General features: G+C 38.1%; 1 protein-coding gene across 2 annotated transcripts in view; it reads right to left on the reverse strand.

Annotated features, from left to right (window-relative positions):
- LOC105524224 (lipid phosphate phosphatase-related protein type 5) overlaps positions 1–14,873 on the reverse strand; it is a 116,220-nt gene extending 101,347 nt beyond the window's left edge. For both annotated transcript variants that reach the window (XM_011959410.1, XM_011959409.1), the window contains exon 1: positions 14,612–14,873. In XM_011959410.1, coding sequence (XP_011814800.1) covers positions 14,612–14,848 — 237 coding nt within the window. In that variant the 5' untranslated portion in view covers positions 14,849–14,873. The remainder of the gene's footprint in view (positions 1–14,611) is intronic.
- Positions 14,874–15,060: the final 187 nt, after the last annotated feature.

Genomic DNA, 15,060 nt, shown 5'->3' on the forward strand with positions numbered 1-15,060 from the left:
CCACTGTACTTCGCCCTGGCTGACAGAGTGAGGAGGTTCGTCTCAAAACAAAAAAAAACAAAAAAAGTAAAAGCACATACAGTGCTATATAAATGTTTAAGTAGTGACAATTTAAAGTTATGAATATATGTGCTATGTACAATTAAAGATATGGGAATGTGAAATAGTAATTACACAGGCAAAATACGACAATGTTAAAGATTTTTAAAACAAAATGATGAGTATGTGAAATATTCTCCATTTGAAGTAAGTGAGATTTATTTTGGACTGTCTTACACAGCTTTGATTAAATGAAAAATGGAATGAATATACATGAGGAAGATATTAGAAATCAGTGATGATTAGGAAATAAAGTAAAACTAAAGACAAGTTTTGGAAAAATAATTTGGACTTTATAACCTAGGCCTCTATGGATGGGCAGTGCACCTAAATATATTTTCTCATAAAAATTATATTTTATTCAAGTGCCCAGGAAATTAATAATAGTCTTAAAGAAACAAGAGTATCTAAAATAATTTTAATTTCTATGAATCTTATTTTTTTAAATACACAATTATTAGGGTTACTTATATCTACAATTTTAAAGGCATTGTGGTAGTCAGGATGTGGTGAGCAAGAAGCAAAAATATGCAAGACAAATATCCTAGTCTATGGGAACGTATAATCTTTCGACAGCCAAAATGTGTGTGTATGTAAGTAACTATAATGCACAACCATGTAGTATACTATATCATATATACTACATACAATTGAAAGCATTTTAATAATCATCTGATTCCAAGACAGTAAACCCAATTAGATGAGGTTGCCTGGTGTGTTCTCTTAAGGTTTAGAAGCCCAGCTTAGTCTCAGCAGGAGAGAAAATGCCACGATCTCTTAGCAACATTTATTGTTTTCATGAAGCAGGGCAGTGTCACAATACCATGTTTTGCCTACTTGGAAAAAAAAAAAAGATGAATCTACTCTAAGGATGAGACAAATTAACCACAAGGTATCTTTATACCCATCCCAAGTCTAATGCATTGGGGAAAAAAAATAGCATGCAAAATAGGTACACTTTCTGCTCTACTTGCAAGACTGAAAGTACACTTAAGCATTTATATAGCACTGTATGTGCTTTTACTTTTTTTGTTTTTTTTTGTTTTGAGACGAACCTCCTCACTCTGTCAGCCAGGGCGAAGTACAGTGGCGTGATCTCAGCTCACTGTAACCTCCGCCTCCTGGGTTCGAGTGATTCTCTTGCTTTAGCCTCCTGAGAAGCTGGGATTACAGCAGTGGTGACAATAGTTAAGAAGGTAAGACATCTTGTGTACAGTCAGATATGGGCAGCCAGAATAGTAGAAGGGACTCAGGTGCTATATAAAGTTAAAGATTCTCAGTTCAAGAAAAGAAGAGTCAGAGAACTGAAAAGTAACTTCAAACACTATGAGACCACCTAAGTTGTTCCAAATAACTTCAAAAGGTTGAGTGAGGTCAGTGAGGAGATTCAGAGAGACAGACTTTATTTCATTGGAAGGTAGAGCATCCCAATAGTCAGACTTGATTTCTACATAGAAACAGCTGCCTGGGGAAGCAATGAGTCAGTATCCTGTCCCAGTTGGAGTTCAAACCTTTGCTAACTAGATAGCTAATGATACAGAGGCTGAAAAAAAAAGGACTAGACTTTCTCAAGGGCTTAAAGCTAGTAAGCAGCAGAGCATGGAGGAATACTTACGCGCCTGCCTGTTAGGCCAGTGAGTCACTGTTCATTTCATTTGTCTTGCTTTCTCTCCAGCAATCCAACACATACCCACAGGTACCCTTTTATCTTATGCAAAGTATATAAGATAAGGGAAAAATACAGGAGTTTATAGAAAAGATGGATTACTGTTGAGTAGAAGCATTAAGGAAAGATTATGAACGTGATAGTATTGGAGCTATCTAAATTAAATGATGGAAAGTGTTTAAATAAATCCAAATTAAGAACAGAGAAAATAACATCAAGTACAGTAGCTCACAGAACTGCTTTATCAAGTCACTGCTGCTTGCCAGGAAATGGTACCAGGCTGGACCAGACCTGCTATTATGTTTGCTATTATTTTGAAAGTACTCCTAGAAACAGATTGTGTCCCTTCAGAAATAAATATGAGTTCAAAATATAAATATATTAATGTGTATGCTTTTCTCTTAAATTTATACCACTGAATAACTCTTCTGCCTTTAAGTAGTTGTCAAACTAATGACTATGTCTCAGGTGCAATAGATACTCTATATGTTACTTATGCTGTTACATTATGTGTGAAAATCACAGTGTAAGAATTCAAAATCTGTGCATCAAAAATGGGTAGATTTTGGTTATATCCACTTGTAGCAAGTTTCACATGTAGTGTTACTTTTTGTCTGAAAAGATTTGATGTTAGAAACAAAAAAGCATCATCATCAAGCCAAATGATGTGGGTGTTAAATGCTCTTTTTCCCTGTCTTTTGCTACCTCTTCACTATCACAGTATTTAACTATAAATACAGTGTTCAGTAAAAGCTTTTGGGACAACAGTATAGTCACTCAGAAAAAACTCTCATAGTAATCACATACTCTTCATCTATCTTCCAATTAATACTGCCATAAAGAAAGATTCATTGCAGATGGCCTTAACATCTCTAGGAAGTGGCAAAAAATCAATAACATAGTACTAGTGAGAAGGGCTATCCCTTTATCAAAAGGACATATGGAACCATTGTGTCGTGGTATGTCACTTCCTTTATGTGGGGTCACAGGTTAGTAGCTTAATCTTTCTGTGCCTCAGTGTCCTCATTTGTAAGCTGAAATAACAATAGGGTCTCATAATGCTGATGTAAGGGCTATGTTAGTTAATATGTAAAAAGTAGTTGAAACAATGTCTGCTACACACTAAGTGCTCTATCTATGTTAGCTACTTGTGTATTTGTGTTAGCTCATTAGTTGCATAACCTTGGGCAAGTCACTTAGTCTCTCGAGGCATTAATTTGAAAATTACGAGATAAAACTATATAATCTCTAAGCCCTTCTTCATGACTAAAAAGTTCCAGTTATAAAGAAACATGTTCTCTTTCACATTGGATTCATGAATCTTTTCAAAAAATGGGATGACAGAAAGAGCCTGATAGTGTGCCTTGAAAAAAGTGTCTACTGAATTCTCATATCTGTATTCTAGATTTAGCCCGGGAAGAATAAAAAGGGAACCCCAAGTAATCATGTGATAGGAGCCAGAGAGAAGAGGAAATAAAGATCTCTCTGTGAAAGACCTAAAAGATTGTCGCATAGTTTTGACTAAGTCTCTTCATTTTAGTGACTGAGCAAACTCAACACTGTGAAGACACATGTGAACGCAGAGGACATTGTCACCAACCCAAAAATACTGTCTAGTAGTTTTTTAATTGGAAATTTTAGGAGTTCATTTTAAATTACAAGATGAATCCCCAGGTGCATTATTTCCATCCAGGACTGCTCAATTTTGGTGTGTGTGAGAACATAGTGTACTGCTTTGAGGAGATCTCTGGAAACACAAGACGTTTCTGAGTGTAAAAGGTACTTCTATGAACCCCAGTGTGAGAAAATGCTAAATATGAAATGGATATTAAAAAGTACAGTTTCTGCTGGTACCATCAAAAGCACCCTTTAAAAAAGGGATCACTGCACTAGAACACAATTTACTCAGCACAGAGGTTCTCGTTATATCAACACAAATTCGATTTTCCTTAGAGAGGAAATGCCACATGTTATTTTAGCGTTATGCAGATATGTCAGGGGTACATTTGTACATAACTGCTCTATAATTTCATAAGTATTTTATTTCCAGATATTTCTTTCAAAGATTTGAAGAACGAGTGGTGGGAGCTGGGCTTTATCCTAGTTTTAGGATTTGGCACAAGTCACTTAACCTCTTTAAGCCTTCATCTCAAGGTATGGTGCACATAAAGGTGTTCACCAAATATTTGTCCAGAGAAAGGAAAGATGAGAGAGGGAGGGAGAAAGGAAAGAAGGGGGAAATGAAGGGAGAGAAGGAAAAAGAAATGGAAGGAGGGAGGGGAGAGGGGAGAAAGAATGGAATTAGAAAAAGTTCCCTCCTTTACTCTCCTCTTTTTGTACTTTCATTCTTTCTACACTGTTTCAATTCCAAGTGTTTTAGATATTTCCATACCATGCCAAACACAAAACAGGTCATCAACAAATTAATGAAAACTTGAAGAATTCAATAGACTAGCAAATGTAATTGTGGCAATATGGCAAATAAAATTCAATCACTTCCACAATTATTAAGTTACCCATTAGCTGACAAATTTTGTATGTCTATTCTAGAAATAATGAGGACAAAGAAGACCTAGTTCCTAAGTTATGAAGTTTGTAATTTACTTTAAAACACTTCACCATAATCTGTATGACATGTACTTACCCGTTTGTTTAAATTCTGATTTAAGGAGTAGTCAGCTAAAATGCTATCAAAATGCCAAGTCCTACATAGTCACCAGCATTTTATCAGAAAGGCCCCACTCCAAAGTCTTTTTGCTATCTGCATGTTAATTAACAACTAATTTAATTAGCATTGTGGATGTAAAAAAGAACTTTTCATTGATGAAAGTAATGACTGAATTCGCATAATGAATGCTAAAGATGAACTCACTGGTATAATCAAAGATTTTCAAAAGAAGATATACTTGCAGCCAACAAGAATATGAAAAAAAGCTCAACATCACTAATCATCAGAGAAATCCACATGAAAATCACAATGAGACACCATCTCACATCAGTCAGAATGGCTATTATTAAAAAGTCAAAAAAATAACAGATGCTGGCAAGGTTGCAGAAAAAAGGGAATGCTTATACTCTGCTAGTTAGAATGTAAATTAGTTTAATCATTGTGGAAAGCATTTTGGTGATTTCTCCAAGAACTTAAAACAGAATTGTCATTTGACCCAGCAATCCCATTGTTCGATATATACCCAAAAGAATATAAATCACTCTAGCATAAAGACATACGCACATGTATGTTCATCGCAGCGCTATTCACAATAGCAAAGACATGGAATCAACTCAACTCCAACATTGAGTATATATGGACACAAAAAAGGAAACAATAGACACTGGGGCCTACTTAAAGGTGGAGGATGGGAGGAAGGTCACGATCAAAAAACTACCTATAGGATACTATGCTTATTACCCGGGTGATGAAATAATCTGTACACCAAACCACTGTGACATGCAATTTACTTATAACAAACCTGCCTATGTACTTCCTGAACCTAGAATAAAAGTTTAAAAAGAGACTTTCAAGCTATGTGGGTTAGCTAAAATAGTTTGGAGTACTTCCTACTTTTGAATGAAAAGGGTATAGGACTCTAGTAAGGCCTACACCCTCTCCCCGAATGGCTTATTCTTAACGGATTTAGAGTCTAGTCCTTGGTTTAAAAGGGTTTCTGCTTGGAGCATGTCAACTTGGGGACCTAGAACCCCACTGTGGCTGTGCCCACTTTCATACAGGATTTCATGAACTAAAAACTTCTCAAGGACAGAGAGTTGGGAATCAATTGAACTTAGAGAACTTAGAGAACAGAATATGTAAACTGTTTGCTTAATAAATTGTTATTAAATAACTGTATGCACAGCAGAATTTGTTCTGACACTTGAATTTAATTCATTACAACATCATCACCACGAACTCCAGTTGGTGCCTGGACACCTTATCTAGTAAAAATAACCTAAAAGCTGGGCATGACAAAATTGGTTTGAATCAGATAACACTACGTGACTTTGAGATGCTCAAGTCTAGTTATAGAAATGTAAACAAAATACAATATAAATTATAATATAAAGTTATTTGAGTTTCAGAACTTGTATAAATGATGAAAGGATCATAGAAGAGAATGCAGTTATTCAACTTAGAGACTCCAAGAGACCTACATAAAGGCATTGGTGCTAGCTTGGAAGAATATATCAGAATATTCCAGGAAGTTGTTTCTGTTTTTGTTGGGGGTGGGGGAAGCATAACAGAGGTGAGAAGAAAGGAACATAAAAATGAATTCATACAAGAAATTACAAATGTATTATACACACACATACACTACCCCCACCCACACACACACACACATGCTTTAACTCATACATGTTGTATCAGTGAGAAAAGCCCACAATAAATTATCTATAGAGTTTTAAATGTACCTGGCCTGGAGAGTAAAGCTCTAGAATCCCGCTTTTGCCACCAAAAAAAGAAAAAAATGTGATTTTACTGACAGTGATTCTCAAACTACATCTGTCATAATAAGACTAAAAAAGTAACCAGCCTGCTGAGTGAAAACTGGCATTCTCATAAAAAGTTTAAACAGTACTGAATATAGAACTCCACTTCACATATGTTAAAATATCTTTCATAATAATGATCCTCCTTATGATTTTCCAAAGTCTGTTATAAGGGTGCTGCTAACTATAGGTTAAGATCCTAACTCTGACTTCAGAACTTACCTTCTTAACTGTATAAATGGGAAGGATAAGCTGGGGAAATTTTGTTCTACTGGCTATTCTACTAGTCTTAGGAATCAATAAAGTTTTATCTTTAAACATAGATTATTTTCTTCTTTTTATGTTTGGTTGCAACTAAACTTACATATTAACAAGTATGTGGATACTGTAAAGAACATATTGATGTATACTCAATATGTTTTAACTCTCCCTTGCCTGCTAGGAATGCCATCATTTAAGCTATAAATCAAATCAGGGGGCAACTGCAGCCAACAAAGCATCAGACCTGAAGTAATAGGTTCAGATCCTAGATATGTGATTTACCAACTGGAGCAAATTGCTGAAGCTCCCTGGATATGTTCCTATATATGCTATCTGAAAGGATTAAAGAATAGGTTTACCTCATTCATTCAACAAAAATGATTAAGTACACATAGTGTCATTTGCTCTGCATTATCAATAAAAATTATTAGCATTTATGTTAAATAACTAGCTATCACTTATTGAGCACTTAGTGCATGCAAATATTTCACTCTTATCAGGTATCAGGTTAAGTATTACCTCAGTCTTACAGATTAAAAAAACTGAGACTTGGATATGTAATTTTAAGTATTTTTGTCTGAACTTCCAAAGGGCAGAGATATGCCTTACTTACTTTAGAAGCCCAGGCAATAGCACTACACCTATTACATAGTAGATACATTGTCTTCTTTCAAAACTTTTTGCAAATGATGTGCTTGTGACACAGTACCAATTTAAAAATTCATATGATACATGACATACTTAATATATGGTATCAGCTATGCTCCCTAGAAACGTTATTTATTTCAAATTACAAAATGAACGAGATGATTCTTTCTAATCATGTTGACAATACTCAGAGCTTATTGAAATATTTTGAAAATAGCATTGCATTAATAATTAGGAGACCATTTTACATTTTTTTTAAATCTTTGCTATTCTTTCTACAGAAAAATCAGAAAAGAAGTGTACAAATCTTACTCATTTTTCCACACCACAGACTTAGGCTGGCAAAGTAGTGCTACAAGCAGTGCTAACCATCTCCAATGACCAGGTAGCCACACAACCCGTGCAACCTGCTCACGTTATATTTTCCTTATATGTATGAAGTGATTTACTGTCTCCATAGTGTTTTCTCAACCATTTCATTCTCACAACAGCACTGAAAAGTAGGAAGAAATAAGTCAATATTTTTCAGGTAAGGAACTGGCAAGAGAAGCCACATGGACAATGAGCAATGAAAGACAGAGGGAGAGACAGGAACAGGAAAGAGACAGAAGGGTGGGAGAGGTGAAGGGAGAAAAAAACACTACTGGTGTTATGGGTCTTTGCTTTTCCCTCAGCATCACCATCTCCTTAGCAGTATGCAAAGGAGAGAAAATAAATGGAAAAAGAGACAAAGAGGAATGAAGAGAGAAAGGGAAAAAGAAAGGGAGGGAAACAGGAAAGAAGGGAGAAAATAAATGAGCATGAGTGAAAGTATCTAAGTGAAGCAAAATCCTAAGAGACACAAGAAGAAGTTTAAACAGACCCACATATCCCCAAAGAGTAGTTCTTAACTTTTAGGGGATTTTGGATATATCCGATAATCTACTAAAAGCAGAGGCTCTTACTAAAGAAACTGCATATGTATATACATACATGCAATATTTTACACATAATTTCCTTGCATTCACTGCACCCCCAAATCTGGTGCCAGGTCTCATTTTAAGAAACATGCCTTAGTAACAGAAGTACCTTCACCTCTCCATATACCATGGTTTGCAGATCTAGAACCAGAGGGTGGTTCCACATAAATGTGGTGCTTGTAGCACTGTAGTAGAGTGTGCTACTGAGATGAGATGCATGCCTTCAAACCAAAACAATAGAAATATCTTTGACTCCCTTCTGCTGCCACCTACTCCTCTACAACATTTCCAAGCTTAATAGGAAACAAACAATGTCCTACACCACCCATTGAAATGATCATCTACAATAGAACATGAAGTTTTCCATCAAAGCAGGAAAATTGAAATCAAGGATAAAAGATTTGAGAAAATTTTGATTCCTGGTATTGACTCACTATGAGTGAAAATCTTTAAAGACTAATTCACATGTTAGGATAAAAGTGTGTAACAAAAAATGAAATGCACAGCCTTTGGTGATTATGCCATTGCCATCATGAGACTCCAGATGGGTCATCTAACCCTTATCCAAATCTCTGTCATAAATTTGTTGTGAAAATTGATTATATTAATGAATTTAAATAATTAGACTCTGACATACAGTAATCTCACTAAGCTTCCCATTTCTCATTTATAAAATAAATATATTTAATGTTAGTCCCCTATATGTTTAAGGAAAGTACTATCCTGGGGAGTATTAAATGAAGCAACGCGTTAAATGCACCTAACACAGCGGCTGGTGTGTAAGAAATGCATGACGAATTTTAGCTAATATTAGCCCACTTGGACCAACAGAGGAGTCACCAAAGATAGGAATCATTAATTTCATTCTAAGAACTGAATTTTGATTAATTTTTGCTTTTCTTCCTATTCAGACTCCCAATTTGTGAAGGTCAGCAGACTAAACTAGGTGGTTTCTATCTACATTTAATTTCTTACTGGTCCTGGAATCTACTAACAAACTAAAGTATTTTGCTAGGTGCTTTAAAGAGGTTTCCTGATTAATCAACACGGGCTTGGAAAACCTAATAGGAGCTAACACATATACAGATGGGCACTGCTCTGATACTTACACATGTTAACCCATTTCATACTCAGTAATCCTGTGAGGCTACTACTCATATTTACCTCAATTTTACCATCGAGAAAACGGAGGCATAGAGAAGCTAACTGGCTCACATTCTCACAGCTGGAAAGTAGCAGATCTGGCCTTCAAACCCAAGCAGGCTCCAGAGTCTGTGATCTTAACCTCTACAGGCACTGGGTCTCCGAGAGGTGGGTGTTTTTATGTCCAGTTTATGAATGAGAACATTTTGACTGAGGTTACATGGCTAGTAAGTGGGAGAAACCAGGATAAGAATCCAGACACATCTGAAACCCATGTCTGTGCTTTGTCTCCTACACCGCACCGCAAGAGTGTTCCAGGAATGGGGATGGGCAGTGAGCCCAAGGCCAGGTTTGGGGGAGAAGAAGTCTATGGGAAAGCTCTAGGCACGTTGATCCAGTGGGGAGCTCTGGGTATGAGATGACTTTCTATCATCTATCTTCACCACATACAATGACATCAGCACCCTGGGGATAGCAGCAGTAGCTACATTTCTCAAATCTGAGTCTCCAGGTCCAGAGGGAGCTTCCTGGGGTTGCAGATATAAATAATTTGAGATGCACCTTAACATTCAAACCTGCCGTGCTCAGTGTCAGGGGCTGCCTTGGTTGGTGCTGGTTTTCTTTATCTTTATTCTAGCTTTGTGAAGATGGTGATCTAGCTTCATCTCCTTTATATCATCTATGTTGCTCAGAGATCTAAGGAACAAGAGCTGCTAGTGGCCACTGTATCCAAATTTGGGGAGCAGAAACCACTGCCATCACCAGTTCTTTTAATCAATGAACACCAAGGATCACTAACTAAACTTGTATCTGTACAAGCAGCGTCCAGTGCTCTGGCAAATGCTATAGAGAACCAACTGAACAGTACCTATTTTCAAAGAGTTTATAAACTATATCATCTGAGTAAATAAGCCCAAATTACAGGTGTTTTCTGAAAATGCAATTGCAGTAACATTAGACAATGCAAAATAAACTTGGAGATGAAGAGTTTGAAATTATGTATTTTGATAACATTAGAGTCCTATATACTACTACCTTAAAAAAGTCCTAAAACACCACCCATCATACTTTATCTCTGCTAAATTCCTACCAAATTGAGAAAATCTCTCAGCCCGGCATGGCATTTCAGGCCTTACCAATGTGACCCCAGCCTTCATCTTCAGATGCATACGCCATTTTCCCCACACGCCACTCTTAGAAACAAACCAACCAACTGCTGTTTCAAGAGTACAGTCTCCATTTGCTGCCTCCACAGGGTTGTTCACGAAGCTGTTCACGGAGTGATGTCCTAACTCAAATTCTATTTCAGCTTCTCCTTCAAGACGCACCTTAAATGTCACCTTCTTCTCCATGAAGCCTTTCCTCTTGTCTCCAAACAAAAGTGATTTATCTCATCCTCTTCTGAACCACTAGAGGTCTTTGTGGTATATGCAGATGCATGTATATGCATATATACATACAGATGTATAGCTTCTGTCATAATTATTTATATTATGAGCTGCGGTATGGTTATCTAATTTCACAAATCAGGCTGTAAACACCTTAGGATCAGTTACTATGGCTAACTTCTGAAGTTGCCTTTATAACCTCTACTCAGCCAGATATAGTGCTTGGAACACAGGAATTCAATAAATTTTTACTGATTTTTTAATAATAATAATCTTAATTATGTAGTGAACTCCTATGGAGTATCAACTATGGGCCAAAGATGACATTTACATATTATAACTAATTTGATATTCAAAACCTTGTCACTAAGGGAATTGAAGCTTAAGGAGCTTAAATGGAATACTATGCGGCCATAAAAAAGGATGAGTTTGTGTCCTTTGTAGGGACATGGATGCAGCTGGAAACCATCATTCTCAGCAAACTATTGCAAGAACAGAAAACCAAACACCGCATGTTCTCACTCATAGGTGGGAACTGAACAATGAGATCACTTGGACTCGGGAAGGGGAACATCACACACCGGGGCCTATCATGGGGAGGGGGGAGAGATGGGGGAGGGATTGCACTGGGAGTTATACCTGATGTAAATGACGAGTTGATGGGTGCTGACGAGTTGATGGGTGTAGCACATCAACATGGCACAAGTATACATATGTAACAAACCTGCACGTTATGCACATGTACCCTAGAACTTAAAGTATAATAAAAAAAAAAAATTTATTCTCTAATAGTAAAGGCTTTTAAAGTTTTGGATTTGAATTGACAACACTATTTATAGTTTTGATTTGTATGTTTGATTTGTATTTTTCTCATTATTATTCATTTCCAACCCATTTGTAAATTTACTTTAACAATAAATTGATTTACTTTTTGACTCAAAAAAAAAAATACGTTGTTCAAGGTTACACAGCAAGTAGAGTTCCCAACTCTTAACAATGCAGCAGAGTGTACTTTGGATTTGAATCCAAATTTACTGGACTCTGAACCTGGGCCCCAAGTCAGCATTATATAAAAGTGATAAAATTCAAAATATATATTGTTTTTAATTTGTATGTAAATGAATTTAGCAAGTATGAAACAAATCTGTAGATTGTGGTAGTGAGGACAACGACTTTTCAAAATTACCCTCAAGAACTAGAAATGAGTTTGAAAGTTAAAGATATATATAGATATAGATATCATATATATTTAGATATATATATGAACCTTTATTACTACAGGACAAAAAATGTAAAACAGACTTTTTGAGGCATTTATTTAGAAGAATGATTCACGAGCAAATTGAATCTTCATCCTGTAATAGAAAAACCACACTTGAGAGTATGATAGAGTAGGGGGAGAATTCTGGGTGTAACATTCTTAGCCTTGGTCCTTGGAGAAGATACTTAATCTTTCTAAGCCTTCATGTTCCCCAATATTAGGTAAGAATAATAATTATTGCTTTCGGAGATAATGCAAGTATCAGAAGGATATAAGGTATGTAGAATGTTTATTAGAGTATACAGAAGAAAGTAACAACACATCATGGGTACTGTTAATATTATTATTATTATTAGTTTGATGCCCAAGTGAGCATGCTAACCCAGTGTTCTTAGGAGGAGTGGAGAGGCAGAGCTGCCCTTACTGCTCCCAGATCCTCACATGGTGACAGAGTGCACTATTCCTAGAAGCAGAAGGGAAAACAAACGCCAGAAGCACAGCTATCCTCCAAAACCCGCCACTTCCTTCTCTTCTAAACTGATTCCCAAATCCATTCTCCTGTACCTAAAATAACTAAAAGCCAAAACATCGAAATCAAGTTGGATTCTGACTTCAGAAAAATCTATCCACTTTTATTCTCAATGCCTGCCTGACTAGCCAGCTTCCACCTTCTTTCAGAGAACAAGCTCTTTGGAAGCAATGGAAGTCGCATGGCATTCAGGCATCAGTCCTATAGGCATACAAATGCCATAGCCACCTTTATTTTTGTTTTCAGATATTCCTAATTCATTATCTGAACCTCATTTTCTTCAAATATTAATTGGAGATAATATCTCCTGAAAGAGCTGCTCTGAGAAACATACATGACTATGACTATTTGGTACCCAAAATAGAGTAGGCACTAAATAGTGACTAATTCATTCCTTTTCTCCGTCCTACATTCCCCCAAGTGGAGAATCATCCAAATCTTTGAGCTAGTGTGTTCTTGTCTCTAACTAGCACCTGCCATCATGATTGGATGGTTAGGACTGAAAAGTGCTATCTGATTTAAATAAGACATAGAATGATAATTAAAGGAAGAGTTACAGACATTATTGATTATAGTTATGACCAAACTAATGAACTGAAAGTGACAGTCTTTTCCTTTTTTCTTTAAAACAATCCTTGAAAAATATCTGAGCTATTTAGTCTCCTGGAAAAAAATGTATATGGGAAACCCCAATCTCCAGAAAGTAAAAAGGACCCCAAAATTTCTCTGCCAGCTTGTCAAATGGAGAAAAGAGAACACAAACATGAAGGCTGGATTTGGGGCTTCGACAAATTTTAGCAACTTATTATATATATAGTAAAACATTATCTGGGGCAAGGTCTAACACATTTCAAACTATTATGCTAGAGGCAATTTGAAGTCAACCATCACAGGACATGTGATAAAGTTACTTTAAGGTTATCAAGAAATTCCTTGATTTGTTCATTGAATTCCATTTTATGTGTTAGGAACTTTTCATTATTTTGCAAATAAGTAAGTCATTGCTCCTAAAATAAATTTAAAAAATGATGAATATCCAAACGTAATGGATTCAACAGACACTCTTTACATTCAGTTTAGACATTTAGCTACTGAAAATAAAACTTCATTTTTCCTTTCTCCTTCATTTTCTTATTTCCTGGTTGTTATCTGCTGAGGGAGAGAGAGAGCGCGCATCACAGGAAGGGAACCTCCAATACTTTGTCAATTTTAAAGGAACCATAAAATATCAGGTTTTCTAAAGAAATACTAACAATTCTCCTAAGAATAAATATGTAGAATATTCACATATGTAAATTATAATAAAATTAATATTATGTGTAACTTATCCCAATAATTTCATAGGTATATAAGTGAGGTGTGTGTATATATATATATACGTGCGTGTATCTGTATAGTCATTCCTTCTCTCTCTCACACACACATAGACTCAATAAATCCAAAAGGCATGTTCTGTGAGGTTCTAAGAGAACAGGACTTAAACTGCCCAGGGAGCGCAGTAGCCTTTAAATAAATCTGAAGTGCTCTTGTAATTGAGGCACAGCTCCTGCTTTTCAGCAAGGCACTGGTGCTGAGGCCTCTTCATTTAGAAATTCTCAAATTATTTTTTCAGATATTTGTTCCCTGGCCAGCTTAGTCCCATTGGCACCTTCATCTGAAAAGGAAGGAGGTGGTGAAATAGAAATACGTGCCCCGACTCGGGAAGCGGGAATCCCTTCCACACCCCAGCAACTGATCCCCTCTCTCCTCGCCGGCCCGCCAGCCGCTGCTCTTCTTCCAGGCGCAATAGGAGAGGAGGCAGTGAGTGAGGCAAGGCCACAGAGTGAATGGAATCAAGGTTCACCCCCAAAGCTCACCTCCTTTGCAACCCCGATCCCCACCCCTCACCGCCTACGGCCCCTCTTCCCTTCCATCCTCCGCCCGGTCACCCAAAGCTGAAGCCACCGCGGGGGGTGCGGTTGTGCGGGGGTGGCGTGTGGGAAGAGCTGGGGGCTTCCTTCGCACCCACCCCTCAGGCGCCCTAGAATGTCCTCTGGGGAAGGGGCTGCCCATAACTTGGAGGAAGTTAGAAGGCAAAACCTACCGCGCCCCAACCCTCCGTGGGGCCTCAACCCCGAAGGCGAGGGGCGAGAGAAGGGAGTCGGCGGCGAGAGCAAGCACCGCGGGGCTTACCACGAGCACGGGGACCCCGGCGGCCAGCGAGTAGAGGAGCACGGGGGGCACGGCGCTGCTGTCCTCCGGGCCCGGGTAGGGCTTGCGGTAGGCGCTGTCGTGGCAGAAGAAGCCCTGCACGTTCACGGTGAACGTGTCCGTATACTCGAAGTAGTACGCCAGCATCACCGTCCCTGCCATGATCACCATCTGGAAATAGAGCATGCTGCTGGTGAGCGCCGCGGGCAGCAGGGGCATGCACGCCTCCCGGGCCGGGCCGAGCCGGTCCCCCTCCCCGGGCGCGGCGGGCGGGAGACAACCCAAAAAGGGCAGGCGCGGACTCCTTCCTGCAGGAACTCCCAGCTCCGCATACCAGCTCGGGGCTGCCCGCTCCCCCTGACTAAATATGGTGCCGAGCGGCCTCCCTGCTCCCCGGCGTCGGGGGAGGGGCCCTTCCCGCAGCCACCAGC

The sequence above is a fragment of the Colobus angolensis genome, unplaced genomic scaffold (genome assembly GCF_000951035.1).
Source record: "Colobus angolensis palliatus isolate OR3802 unplaced genomic scaffold, Cang.pa_1.0 Scaffold491, whole genome shotgun sequence".
NCBI classification, from domain to species: Eukaryota; Metazoa; Chordata; class Mammalia; order Primates; family Cercopithecidae; genus Colobus; species Colobus angolensis.